This window comes from Chlorocebus sabaeus, chromosome 10 (genome assembly GCF_047675955.1).
Source record: "Chlorocebus sabaeus isolate Y175 chromosome 10, mChlSab1.0.hap1, whole genome shotgun sequence".
Taxonomy (NCBI): domain Eukaryota; kingdom Metazoa; phylum Chordata; class Mammalia; order Primates; family Cercopithecidae; genus Chlorocebus; species Chlorocebus sabaeus.
Genome location: NC_132913.1, coordinates 126,691,923 through 126,705,821, shown reverse-complemented (window position 1 = coordinate 126,705,821; position 13,899 = coordinate 126,691,923). Strand labels below are relative to the sequence as shown.

General features: G+C 53.6%; 1 protein-coding gene across 15 annotated transcripts in view; it reads left to right on the top strand.

Moving 5' to 3' along the window:
* The window catches only part of HDAC4 (histone deacetylase 4), a 352,930-nt gene that overhangs the window by 223,074 nt on the left and 115,957 nt on the right, over window positions 1-13,899 (top strand). For all 15 annotated transcript variants that reach the window (XM_073020204.1, XM_007966865.3, XM_007966864.3 and 12 more), the window contains one exon: window positions 6,104-6,224. In XM_073020204.1, coding sequence (XP_072876305.1) covers window positions 6,104-6,224 — 121 coding nt within the window. The remainder of the gene's footprint in view (window positions 1-6,103; window positions 6,225-13,899) is intronic.

Below are 13,899 nucleotides of genomic sequence, written 5' to 3'. Positions count from 1 at the left end.
CCATAAAACTAACACTTTTATCAATTATCACAGCATTTTACTCTTGAAATAATAAATGCACTTTCAATGTTTTTTCATTTTAACTGGTAGAATTTCAAAGTAGAAGAGGCCTCTGAGGAGGGTTTCTATTCCATTTGAGGCCTAATTTTTGCATCAGGATTTGAAAGTGAGTACTAAATCTGCATGATGGCCCTGGCTCCTGTCACACTGATTAGATAAGATGGTGACTTATTCCCCAGGGATTGCCCACAGGGGAGAAGCTTCTAGACATGGATGCAGAGGCCCTGAGGAGAAGGACCCTGCAGACGGGGCTGCACGCATGCTTGGTCTTCGCATGCAGATCTGGGCCCTCTCGGTAGCGGAAGGCTGTGCTGTGGGTCTCTGTTCACTCCAGGGTGTTCTGCTGAACTGATCCCGAGTGGAACCCGGCTGGCAGTGTTCTCGCGTCTGAAACTGCTGGAGTGACCCTAGTGTGTTGCCTGGGTTGAGGACCAGGAGTCCAGCTGAATCCTCTGGCTTCACGTGTGAGGAATCTGAGTAGAGGCTCCATGGCCTGACAGGCAGGGCCCACCCTGTGGGGTTGCATTCCACTTTAGAAAGTTGCCTTCCATAGACAACAGCACATGGTCCCCCTGGGAGCCCTGTGCGCGGGGTTTTGACGTGTCTGGCCTGTGCTGGTGACACCGCAGTGCAGAAGGCGTGCATTGGACCCACATCGCAGGGGCGTGTGCCACAGCCCGAAGCACTGGGGCCTCCACCGGGGGTCTGGCCTCCTCTCCACGGTTCTGTGGTTCGCCAGTAGCCCAGTGTGTATCCTATGTATTTTTCTTTGGAGTAGGGAAAATAGTTGCTTATCAGAGAATTGAAGTTTAAAATTTAAATATCAGCTGGTTGATTTGTGCCACAACTAACCAACAAATAAGTTTTTCAGATTGCTAAAAAGCAGCTTGGTCTAAATTACTTCCTCAGAGTTTACCAGACTCTTCCAATAAAAATACCATCTTGAGGCTCACAGAATATGAAAAGACTTCACTTCAGAAAACATTTTGGATCTGTTTTCCAGCCCAAAACAATCCCTGCACTGCATCCAAAGCGCCGTCCACCCTTAACTGGAGCTCTGGAATGTTCCTGCTCCGCTCTAGCCCCGTCATAGGCGGCAGTCCCGGTGGATTTCACTGTGGATTTGGGTGGTCAGGTTTTATTATTAATAATAAACTGTGTACAGTTGGGTACTTGGCAAGCTTGTGTCGACTCTGCAGCCCTCAGAGTGTGGTCTTGTGGTGGGGACACAGGGCCGCAGGTCCCTGTGGTGGACGCCACTCGGGGGCTCTTATGTAAGCGGGGCCCAGGGGCCGTCGTCTTCCCCCATGAAAGAGGTTCTTGTTTGTGCAGGCTGGAGGAGCAGTGGCCGCCGGCGCAGAGGACACGAAGCATCTCCAGCGTTTAAGCATTTGAAAACACAGTGTGCAGCATCTGTTTATTCTCCTGGGTTTTTTTTTTTAAGTGAATTTCTTATTGAGTATTTAATAAATATCGTTACACTTGTAAATATTTACATTACTTTTTATTTTAAATAATTCTTCACTTTTATTCATTGATACCAAGTAATGCGATTCATTTGACAGAATGGTGGCAGTTTTCATCACATTGAGCAAGAACACACTGTCTTTAACCAGCTAGGTTTTGATTTAGATTAACGGCACTTGGGAAGCTAAGACACACACCTCTTCACATCAGCTCGGGGAAGGAGCAGGAGCAGGGTGGACTCTGCCCGAGCAGTGCGGAGCGAACACAGCCCCGCTTTCTCTCACTGCCGTTCACACACACAGCCCCGCGGGGAATGGAGCGAGGTCACTGAGCAAGTCCTTTGCTTTGTGTAAAAATGACGTGAAAGGCTGCCCCTGAAAGTCATTAGGTGTCCGTTCTGTGAAGTTGTGCCTTTTTCAGAGGCAAGGGGGTGGGGAGAAAAAGGAGCCCTTTCAGGCAGAAGCCAAGCGCAACCTGCCACAGCTCCGTCGTCTGGACTCACCAGGTCCGGGCCCTGGCCCTCCGGGAGCACAGCCGTCCCTCCCCACCTGCCCCGCCCCACCCAGAGCTGCTGTCCTCCTCTGTCTGCCCCACTCAGCTGTTCCTCGCTCGCTTGTTCCTTAGGTCTCGGGCACACTCTCTGCCCCCTGGTATGGGAAGAACTTGGCCTCTTATCCACCACTTCATCTCTGCTGGCCAGAGCGGGCTGGTGCCTCATAGAGCCTCTATAGAAACCTCCGTCCAGGGGATGAGTGATACTCAGTGTGAATTAAGGAAAAAAAAAAAGTAGAAGTAAAAATTAGGGAGGTCTGCTCTCCATTTATTGAATGGGGTTTTTCATTCTAGGACTTTAAGTGAGAAACCCGTTGACAGATGAGCGTGTGTATAACCAGAAGTGCAGAAACAGGGTGGGGGGTCAGAATCAGCCCCTCATTTTGAATACTCTCCTAGTAAAGTCTAAAAGATCAAAAGAAGATTCCTTGGTGGTTAGAAAGGTCCTGAATCGATGACTTATGTTCCTCATGTTTCCTGCTGGCCAGGCCTGTACTGGGCGTGGGTGGGGCATGGATGCCAGTCATGCCCACCACCCAGCCCTGCAGAGAGGAAGCCAGGCAGGACCCAGGCTTGTGGCCAAGTCACCCTTTGCCACCAAATGGTGTTTGCAGAAGCAGGGAGAGAGTATGGGCTATAAAGTGGGGTCTGCTGGCCCTGTTCCTGGAGTGCACCCCTCCCCCGTGGAGGGCCCGTGAATCCACAGTAACAGCTGTCCCTGGCAGCCGGTGTTTTGAGGAGGTAAGGCTGACTACACTGAGTTTGGGTCTGCTGGAAAGTGTTGAGGGCATTCTCATCCTGCACACCGAGAACCTGCTTCTTGTCCTGCTCTGCTGCTTCCACTCAAAGATGGCCGTGTAGAGGGACCTGCAGGGCCATCCCCTCCAACTGGCCATCTGGGTCCTCATCCTCACTGTCGCTATCACCAGCATCATTGTGCGGTTTGACTACTTCCCTGCACCTTCAGCAGCATGGGTAGTACCCCCCAAAAATGTTATCAGTGTAAAGACAAAAACTTGAAGTTACCCATTTCACTTTTTATTTCTTTTATCAGTAAAGTTAAGCTGATTTAACATACTCATTGGCAAATTTGCCTTCTCCTTTTGAAATTGGTCTTCTGTGTTCTCTGCTCACTTGTCTTCCCCACCACCCGGCCTTTCCTTTTATTCCTGGTTGTGGAGGCGGTTTGTATATTTACGGGGTTAACTCTCTGGTTTATGTCTGGGTCTGTTTTTCCGAAGTTAGCAGCCTGTTGCTGATAATCTTTTAGGAATTCCAGTGATCACATGCCTGGGAATGGTAGAAGCGAATGGTTCCCATAAGTGTATGATCTTCTGACAAGTCCCCTTACAGAAAGACAGTTCGGCTAAAAGTGCTTATCAGTGACGTTCAAGTCTAACGGTGGGTGCCCTGAAGAAGCAGAAGCATCCCTCCTGTCCCCCTACCCCCACCCTACCTGGGGCAGCGCTCACCACAGTCACGACTTAGGTGATGAGACCATCTTCAGCAGCATGAGCTGGGGGACGTCATGGGCACAGCTCGACTCGGGCAATGGCGTTATTTTCTCAGACCGTGAGAGAGCACCAAGCCTGAAGCCTCATGCATCACGGTGGGGCCTTCCCGGACCCATGCTGGTGGCCGTGTACTTAACGTCTTTGTGTGTCCCTGGCTAGGCTAGTGCAGCCCCCACCACAGCCTGGGTGGACCCTGTTTCCAGGGCTCTCGTTGCTGACTGACCCTTGACCAGCCATTGAAGTTCCACGTTGATGTAACGGGAGTGGGGTTCTGCCGTCAGGAATTCAGAATGCGCCTAACTAACAAAAACTCCATTTGTGAGGGGCAGCAGAGGCATTTGGTATGTAATGAAGGTGGCAAGGAAAAGACATCTTTCTAATGATATTAATAGTTTCTCAGCAGTTGGTCAAAATATCCATAGAGCCTTATATGCCAAAATCCATTTCTGAGCCATCAGAGTGAGTCATGAAAAAATTTAGCAAATAACCAAATGAATGAAAACTCAACACCAGAACCAAGGATAAAATTAAAATGATTGCCTATTAAACCATTGAAAGGAAGAACAATTGCGAAGTTTTAAGGAAAAGGAAAACTCACAAAGGAAAAACTAAAATAGACTTTATAAAAACAAGCGTTTTAACATTTTACCCCAATTGTAAAAGGAAACCAGAGGCAGGGTAAATGTGTGCGCACGCACACGGAGCAGCTGAGCGCCACGAACCGGGGCGTCTGTGAGACTTGGTAACTGAGCTGACCTCACCTGAGGCGCACCTGGCCACCTTTGTGTTCTTCCTCCACAGCTGGGGCATGAGAATATCTATCTATAGCTCTCATGTGGGGCTGAACCAGACCAGGGCTGGCATATACTAGGCTCTCAATATAGCCGTTATCGTAAGAAACCCACATGACTCCAGTGGATACAACTGTGAAACATACACACACACACACAGACCCACAACAGCGCCGTGCACATCACAGAAAGATTCCTAAGAACACGTAAGCCAAGGACATGAATTATCTCGCAAGAGAGGAAATCAGTGCGTGTGCGGTGGTGCTCAGGGAGGCCTCACGGTGATGCCTGCTGGCTTCGTGGCTTTGGGTACGTGGTGATTGGACCAGCAGGAGGAGCAGCTGCCCCCGCTGCAGGTGGATGGGTGGTTCAGGGGGGTCAGTGTGCAGCGACGTTTTGTTTTTGTTTTGTTTTTTTTCTTTTGAGACAGGGTCTCACTCTCACTGCCCAGGGTGCAGTGCAGTGGCACAGTCTTGGCTCACTGTAGCCTGGACTTCCCGGGCTCAGGTGATTCTCCCACCTCAGCCTCCCAAGTAGCTGGAACTACAGGCACATGCTACCACACTTGGCTAATTTTTGTATTTTTAGTAGACACAGGGTATTGCCATGTTGTCCAGGCTGGTCTCGAGCCCCTGTGGTCAAGCAATCTGCCCTCCTCAGCCTCCCAAAGTGCCGGGATTCCAGGTGTGAGCCTTCGGGTCTGGCCTATGTGTAGGGATATTTTGGACAGCAATTTTAGCAAGATGTGCCAAGGGTTAGAATAGTAAGTTTGTCAGATGTAGTCACTTTGCCAACCTGACCTAAGCAAGTAATTCTAAAGATGGTCAGTGTTACCCACTCATAAATGTTCACTGCAGCGTGGTTTCTAACAACCAAAACTGCCTCCCAGTCAGGAAGTGGTTTTGTAAACATGCTTCACTCACCTCACGGTGTGTTTTTGACCATTACAAACGCTATCTGAATATTATGCAATACTAGGAAGATACTTAAGGTGCTGTAAGAAGGATAGAAGTACTGTGTGGTTAGATTGGAGATCTGAGGAGAGCAGGCTCCGTGCTAACAGGCCTTGTGTTCAGGGTGAGACTGGCCTTTTTTTGCCAGTTCCCTTTAATGAGGCTTTGAAAAAGAATCACCACCACAAAGAAAACCACAGTTTCGACTTCAGTCCCACTTGGTGCAGTCACTCTGCCTGAGTCTGAGCTGCCAGGCTGGAGAGGACAGGCGCTGCCCTTTGATGCTGTTGGAAGCAGAGCTGGCCGTCATGTCGGCACAGGTGTGGAAGCACGCCTTCCTGTGAGACTGGCTTTGTCCCTGCGTGATGCTTCCATTTGCACAAAGCCTTCTCTCTTAGATTCTGCCTCGCGGTAGCGAGAATGCACCTGCCACGCTGCCACTGCCTGATGCAGAGTGTTCTTTTGTATAAGAATGTTAAAACTTCCTTCAGAAGTGTTTGTGTTAGCTCACAATAAGTCTTTGGGATGATTAAATCTGCATTGTAAATAGAATGCAATTATGTAAAATATCGATGGGAAGAAGACCTCTTATTAAAACCCCTCCTGGCCTTGGTTCTTTGAGGCAGCGCTCAGGGGGCCACAGCGTCCTGAAGGTGCATAGCCGTCACCAGCCCTTCCCTCCCTCTGTGGCCCCGCTGCCCTGCATTGCTGCTGTAGGGCAGAGCTAGCTACACTTCAACGGCCGCTGTGCTTTCTCCCACACCAGGTGCTGTGGCCAGCACAGAAGTGAAGATGAAGTTACAAGAATTTGTCCTCAATAAAAAGAAGGCGCTGGCCCATCGGAATCTGAACCACTGCATTTCCAGCGACCCCCGCTACTGGTACGGGTAAGTGTGGGTGTGGGGAGCACCCCGGCCTCCTCTCTGAGGGCCCAGAGGACCGTCTGATCATTGGTAGATTTGCATGGACCCAGCTATGCAAGGAAGGAGGGTGAGGGATTGAAACCCCAAGCACAGTGGTGCTCGGACGTGGGTGACATGGTCTGGGGGTACACTCACACAGCGGCGGCTGTCCTCACGGGGTGGGCCCCTCCAGAGTGACGTGGTCTGGGGGTGCACTCGCGCGGTGGCCATCCTCATGGGGTGGGCCCTCCTCCAGAGTGACGTGGTCTGGGGATGCACTCACACAGCAGCCATGCTCATGGGGTGGGCCCCTCCAGAGTGATGTGATCTGGGGGTACACTCGCGCGGCAGCCATCCTCACGGAGTGGGCCCCTCCAGAGTGAAGTGGTCTGGGGGTACACTCACATGGCGGCCATCCTCACGGGGTGGGCCCCTCAAGAGTGACGTGGTCTGGGGGTACACTTGCGCGGCAGCCATCCTCATGGGGTGGGCCCCCCTCCACAGGGACCGAACAGTGCTCCGGGGGCTGGCGCCTGTCGTTATTCTTGGTAATGTTGTGCCATTTTTCAGCCACAATAAGAGCCACTTAAACTGGAACTCTTGTCGGATTCCTCTGTGCTCCTGTAGCGCTCCCACCTGATGTTTCAGTGATTCTTAGGCTAGTCAGGAGGCCCCTGTGGTACTTCTATTGTTTTATACTAAGAAACCCTGCCAGAGCCCATGCCATTGACAGCGACCACAAAAGACTTGTTCGTCTGAGGGCTGAAGAGATCCGGCATGCCATGCAAAAGACGGCCTTCGGAGGCGAGTTCACAGAGCCCAGTGCGAGCGAGTGGTGAGGTGACGCGGCTTTCAGCAGTGAGCAAGGGCAACAGGATCGCTTTGAAATGTAGTTTTCTGCTGCTCTCAAGGTTCATTTCATTTCTAGAAAAAAAATCCCATAAGGGAGTTTTTGTAAATCGAAATATCAGTAATTTCCTTGGGAAAAAAAATAGCTATTCTCAAGCCTCAAAATGGACAGCTATGTGTAGTGAAACCTCCCACAGCTCGGACGTGATGTCTCTTGTTTCCGTGGAGGCCGCCAGCTACCCTGACACATCCCAAAAGATGTTTCCAGTACAAGTGACCCACGCCCTCCGCTCCAGCAGCCGCTGTGCTTGCCAGGGGCACATAAGCTGCACTCACGGCAGACACACCGCCCGGATTTGGGTAACTCAACCAGGGACACAAAAACTCATAGGGAAGAGTAAGACCAGTGTCCGTGGGAGGCAGCACGTGACAGCAGTGAGCCATGGGGACCTGAGAGAGGAGGAGGCTTCCTGAGAATCGCTGGCGATCGGCACCTGGGAGCCCACTTTGAGGGGGGACCCTGATCTGTGCCCCCAAAGCCAGTCCACTGCCTGGACTGGTTGTAGAGAAACTCCATTATCCCACTGGCTGGGCTGGGGTGTGGGGTTGCAGGGCAGAAGGAGCAAGGGACAGGAGTGTGGATCGCGGTTCAGATGGTGCCCCTGGGGTCCAAGCTGGAAAGGGCAGGATGAGGAGCCAGGGGCAGGGTGGGCGGGGAACCTGGCAGAGGTTGGAGAGCTGGAGTGCGGAGCCTGCTGGGCCAGGGCAGAGCTGCCTTAGGTCCCTGTGTACAGGGAGGCTGTGAGCAGCCGAGCAAGGGAGCTTTGAGAAGACAGTGATGGGAGTGGGGCAAGCACAGGCAGCCCTTTCTGAAGAAGAGGACGGAGTCTGGGAGGCTGCAGCGGGAAGATGCAGGACCAGAGCAGTGGCCGCTGGGAAGCAGGGGTCACGGTGAGCACAGGGCAGCCCCCGGAGGGTGGCCACGGCAGCATGGAAGAAGGTGGGAGCCGGCGCCTCCTCGCCCAGGAGTGAGTGGAGAGCGGACGGGGGCAAGGCCGGCAGGAGTAGAAGCCAGGCAGTGACTTGGACCTGGACCTGAGGGGAGGACGGAGCAGCAGGCCCAGGGAAAGGCTGTACCTGCAGTCAGGGAGGCCACGGGAGAAGGGGTGGCCTGGGGCAGCCTCAGGGCGCTGGGGGACGTGCTGAGAGACGGGAGATAGGGGGCTTCCAGGGAGGAGGTGACAGAGTGGCTGGGGCTGGGAGGACTCACTTTTCATGGAACTCCCTGGGTGAGCTGGGTGCTCAAGGTGGGTGTCTTGGCCTGGACAAGGCCCGCTTGCCCTGGCTTTAATGGCAGGGGGCAGGGGTACCTCTTCTCAGAGGGTTCTGGGGACATTCAGGTTGGAGGGGGAAGGACTTGATCTCAAGTCAGCCAGAGGACAGGTTTGTTTCCATGGAGTCTGGTGGTTTTCTTGTTTTGCCATGTTTGAACCCTGAACTTAAACATCATGGAGTGGTGGCAGAAACTTTGTCAGAAAACCGGCTCTTCGTGGAGAAAGAACTGAAACCCTGACCCCAGCTTCACACCACGCATGATTAGTTCAGATGTCATAGACCTGAGCATAGACGCGGAACTGATCAAACTTCTGGAAGGAGACCTAGTAGAAACTTTCCCAACTTTGATGGGGAGTGAGAGGCAAGATTCCTTAGGTCGCCAGAATCATCGACTAGATACCGAAAACCCAAAACGGGATATTTCCGCAAACCGAAACACTTCTGCTCTTTGAAAGGCACCATTAAGAAAATTAAAAGGCAAGCTACGGAATGGAAGGAAATATTCACAATGCATGTATCTGACACACCGCTTGTATCCAAAATGTAGAGCTCGCTCCTATAACTCAACAGTAAAAAGACAAGCCGCCCACTTAAAAATGTGGGCAAAAGGTTTGAACAGGTACCTCACAAAAAAAGGCATAGGGATGGCCAGTAAGTGTGGAAAAAATGCTCAACATCGCTGGGCATCAGGTAAATGCAAATCAAAACCACGGCAGGCAGCCCCTTCATCCCTGTGGGGCTGGCCGGAGTTACACAGGCCGGGGGCTGGAGCAGAGGTGGTGTCCCTGGACCTCTGAGTGCTGCCTGTTGGAATCCGAATCATACCTGGGGAAACAGGCAGGCAGTTTCCTACAAAGACACACACCCACCAACCCTGTGACCCAGCGATGCCCCTTCTCCGTATTTGCCCAAGACATGTGAAAGCAAGCAACACGACGAGTCGCCTTCTTACAGTCACGGTCACCAAAGAATGGAAACAACCAAGCTCCCATCAACGGGAACGGCCGCGCAAACGGAGGCCCCTGCATGCACTGGAATGCTGCTCCGCAGTGACAAGGAACGGACCACTGGCGCCTGCGGCAGCTTGGGGGAGCCCCAGAGGCGTGGTTCCTAGACAAAGAGGCCACCCCCATGGTTCCACTGATGAGAAATTCAGAGTCAGCAAAGCGAATCGACTGTGAGAGAAAGCAGACCAGGGCTGGGAGGCTGCAGAGATGGGTGGTGCTGTGGCTTCATCAGGGCGTGGACTCCAAGGGTGTTTATGTGCATCAGCGTGTCCAGCTTTAAGACTGTTGTGATGAGGTGGCACTCTTCCGTGTAGCTGGCACAAGTCACACGTGGCTCCCGAGCACTTGAAACGTTGCTGGGTCTGCCAGGACATGCCGTTGATGCAGAGTGCGGGATTTCGGACACTCGGTCTGAAGGAAGGACCCACGGTGTCTTGTCAATATGTTTATATTGATTATAAGTTGAAAGGATGGCTTTTATAATGGTTTAATCGAATACTAAAATTCCATTCATTTATTTTTAAGCCACGTTAATGTGGCTACTAGGAAATTATAAATTTCGGATGCGGCTCCCATCATGTTCACTCTGCTAGCGTGTCCTGGCACGTGTGGTTCATCATTGTATTTCTTGGAAATCACTGGTACGAATCTGATGAAAGGGCAATGGTTTGGAATTGAAGTGGTTGGGTTTGTATGAAGCTTTATTCTACAGTCAAACCAGTGTTTAGAAGAAAACATTATTTGCTTTTCCATCTTTCTCCAGAAGACAAGGATTGCCTTTAGGTGCGGCACCGGGTTGGCCCCAGGGCCCCATGGGGGCTGCGCCTTGGCTCCTGGCCTGGCGTCTGTGTCCCATCCCCGGGCCTCGAGAAATGAACGGTTGAAAAATTGGAAGATAATTTCTAGTCAGGGTGAGGTAGAGGGAGCAGCTCTGCAGGTTCTGCCCTCTGGACTCTGCAGGGTGGCCAGTGTGACTGTGTGTGTGTGTGGAGTGTGGCCAGGGTGAGTGTGAGTGTGGGTGTGAGATTCCGGTGAGCTTAGTGTAGGGTGTGAATGTGGGATGTGGGTGTGTGGAGTGGGTGAGGTGAGTGTGGGGTATGAGTGTGAGGTGTGGGAAAGGTGACAGGTGTGAGTGTGAGATGCGGGTGTGTGTGTGGGAGGTGGGCGTGGGGTGTGGGTGGGTGTGAGGCATGAAGTGTGGGTGTGTGGGGTGTGGGTGGGATATGTGTGTAAGTGGGTGTGAGGTAGATGTGGGGTGTGAGTGGGATGTAGGCTTGAGTTTGCATAAGGTTAGGGGGCGTGGATGGGTATAGGTTGTGAGGGGGTGTGGGGTGTGGAATGTGGGTGTGAGTAATGTGCAGTGCAGGTATGAGTGTAGTTGGATGTGAGTAGTGTGCGGTGTGGGTGGGAGTAGTGTGCGGTGTGAGTGGGTGTGAGTAGTGTGCAGTGTGGGTGGGTGTGAGTAGTGTGCAGTGTGGGTGGGTGTGAGTAGTGTGCAGTGCAGGTATGAGTGTAGTTGGGTGTGACTAGTGTGCTGTGTGAGTGGGTGTCAGTAGTGTGTGGTGTGGGTAGGTGTGAGTAGTGTGCAGTGCAGGTATGAGTGTAGTTGGGTGTGAGTAGTGTGTGGTGTGGGTGGGTGTGTGTAGTGTGCAGTGTGGGTGGGTGTGTGTAGTGTGCAGTGTGGGTGGGTGCGAGTAGTGTGAGGTGTGGGTGGGAGTATGCGGTGTGAGTGGGTGTGAGTAGTGTGTGGTGTGAGTGGGTGTGTGTAGTGTGCGGTGTGGGTGGGTGTGTGTAGTGTGCGGTGTGGGTGGGTGCGAGTAGTGTGAGGTGTGGGTGGGAGTATGCGGTGTGAGTGGGTGTGAGTAGTGTGCAGTGTGAGTGGGTGTGTGTAGTGTGCGGTGTGGGTGTGTGTGGCTCATGTGCAGTGTGGGTGGGTGTGAGTAGTGTGCGGTGTGAGTGGGTGTGTGTAGTGTGCGGTGTGGGTGGGTGTGGCTAGTGTGCGGTGTGGGTGGGTGCGGGTAGTGTGAAGTGTGGGTGGGTGTGAGTAGTGTGCGGTGTGGGTGGGTGTGAGTAGTGTGCAGTGCAGGTATGAGTGTAGTTGGGTGTGAGTAGTGTGCAGCGTGGGTGGGTGTGTGTAGTGTGCAGTGTGTGTGGGTGTGTGTAGTGTGCAGTGTGGGTGGGTGCGAGTAGTGTGAGGTGTGGGTGGGAGTATGCGGTGTGAGTGGGTGTGAGTAGTGTGCGGTGTGAGTGGGTGTGTGTAGTGTGTGGTGTGAGTGGGTGTGTGTGGTGTGGGTGGGTGCGGCTAGTGTGTGGTGTGGGTGGGTGCGGGTAGTGTGAGGTGTGGGTGGGTGTGAGTAGTGTGCGGTGTGGGTGGGTGTGAGTAGTGTGCGGTGTGGGTGGGTGCGTGTAGTGTGCGGTGTGGGTGGGTGTGTAGTGTGCGGTGTGGGTGGGTGTGTAGTGTGAGGTGTGGGTGGGAGTGAGTAGTGCGAGGTGTGGGTGGGTGTGAGTAGTGCGAGGTGTGGGTGGGTGTGAGTAGTGTGCGGTGTGGGTGGGTGTGAGTAGTGTGCGGTGTCGGTGGGTGTGTAGTGTGCGGTGTCAGTGGGTGTGTAGTGTGCGGTGTCGGTGGGTGTGAGTAGCGCGAGGTGTGGGTGTGAGTAGCGCGAGGTGTGGGTGGGAGTGAGTAGTGTGAGGTGTGGGTGGGTGTGAGTAGTGTAAGGTGTGGGAGGATGTGAGTAGTGTGCGGTGTCGGTGGGTGTGTAGTGTGTGGTGTCGGTGGGTGTGTAGTGTGAGGTGTGAGTGGGTGTGAGTAGTGTGCGGTGTGGGTGGGTGTGTAGTGTGCGGTGTGGGTGGGTGTGAGTAGTGTGTGGTGTGGGTGGGTGTGAGTAGTGTGAGGTGTCGGTGGGTGTGAGTAGTGTGAGGTGTCGGTGGGTGTGAGTAGTGTGAAGTGTGGGGGGGTGTGAGTAGTGTACGGTGTCGGTGGGTGTGAGTAGTGTGCGGTGTCGGTGCGTGTGAGTAGTGTGAAGTGTCCGTGGGTGTGAGTAGTGTGAAGTGTCCGTGGGTGTGAGTAGTGTGAAGTGTGGGTGGGTGTGAGTAGTGTGCGGTGTTGGTGGGTGTGAGTAGTGTGAAGTGTGGGTGGGTGTGAGTAGTGTGAAGTGTGGGTGGGTGTGAGTAGTGTGTGGTGTCAGTGGGTGTGAGTAGTGTGAGGTGTGGGTGGGTGTGAGTAGTGTGCGGTGTGGGTGAGAGTATGCAGTGTGGGTGGGTGTGAGTAGTGTGCGGTGTGGGTGGGAGTAGTGTGAAGTGGTGGGTGTGAGTAGTGTGCAGTGTGGGTGGGTGTGAGTAGTGTGCTGTGTGGGTGGGTGTGAGTAGTGCACGGTGTGGGTGGGTGTGAGTAGTGCATGGTGTGGGTGGGTGTGAGTAGTGTGTGGTGTGGGTGGGTGCGTGTAGTGTGTGGTGTGGGTGGGCGTGTAGTGTGCGGTGTGGGTGGGTGTGTAGTGTGAGGTGTGGGTGGGAGTGAGTAGTGCGAGGTGTGGGTGGGTGTGAGTAGTGCGAGGTGTGGGTGGGTGTGAGTAGTGTGCGGTGTGGGTGGGTGTGAGTAGTGTGCGGTGTCGGTGGGTGAGTAGTGTGCGGTGTCGGTGGGTGTGTAGTGTGCGGTGTCGGTGGGTGTGAGTAGCGCGAGGTGTGGGTGGGAGTGAGTAGCGCGAGGTGTGGGTGGGAGTGAGTAGCGTGAGGTGTGGGTGGGAGTGAGTAGCGTGAGGTGTGGGTGGGTGTGAGTAGTGTGAGGTGTGGGTGGGTGTGAGTAGTGTGCGGTGTCGGTGGGTGTGTAGTGTGCGGTGTGGGTGTGAGTAGTGTGCGGTGTCGGGTGTGTAGTGTGAGGTGTGGGTGGGTGTGAGTAGTGTGTGGTGTGGGTGGGTGTGAGTAGTGTGAGGTGTCGGTGGGTGTGAGTAGTGTGAAGTGTGGGTGGGTGTGAGTAGTGTACGGTGTCGGTGGGTGTGAGTAGTGTGCGGTGTCGGTGCGTGTGAGTAGTGTGAAGTGTCCGTGGGTGTGAGTAGTGTGAGGTGTGGGTGGGTGTGAGTAGTGTGCGGTGTGGGTGAGAGTATGCGGTGTGGGTGGGTGTGAGTAGTGTGTGGTGTGGGTGGGAGTAGTGTGAAGTGGTGGGTGTGAGTAGTGTGCAGTGTGGGTGGGTGTGAGTAGTGTGCTGTGTGGGTGGGTGTGAGTAGTGTGAAGTGTGGGTGGGTGTGAGTAGTGTACGGTGTCGGTGGGTGTGAGTAGTGTGCGGTGTCAGTACGTGTGAGTAGTGTGAAGTGTCCGTGGGTGTGAGTAGTGTGCGGTGTTGGTGGGTGTGAGTAGTGTGAAGTGTGGGTGGGTGTGAGTAGTGTGTGGTGTCGGTGGGTGTGAGTAGTGTGAGGTGTGGGTGGGTGTGAGTAGTGTGCGGTGTGGGTGAGAGTATGCGGTGTGGGTGGGTGTGAGTA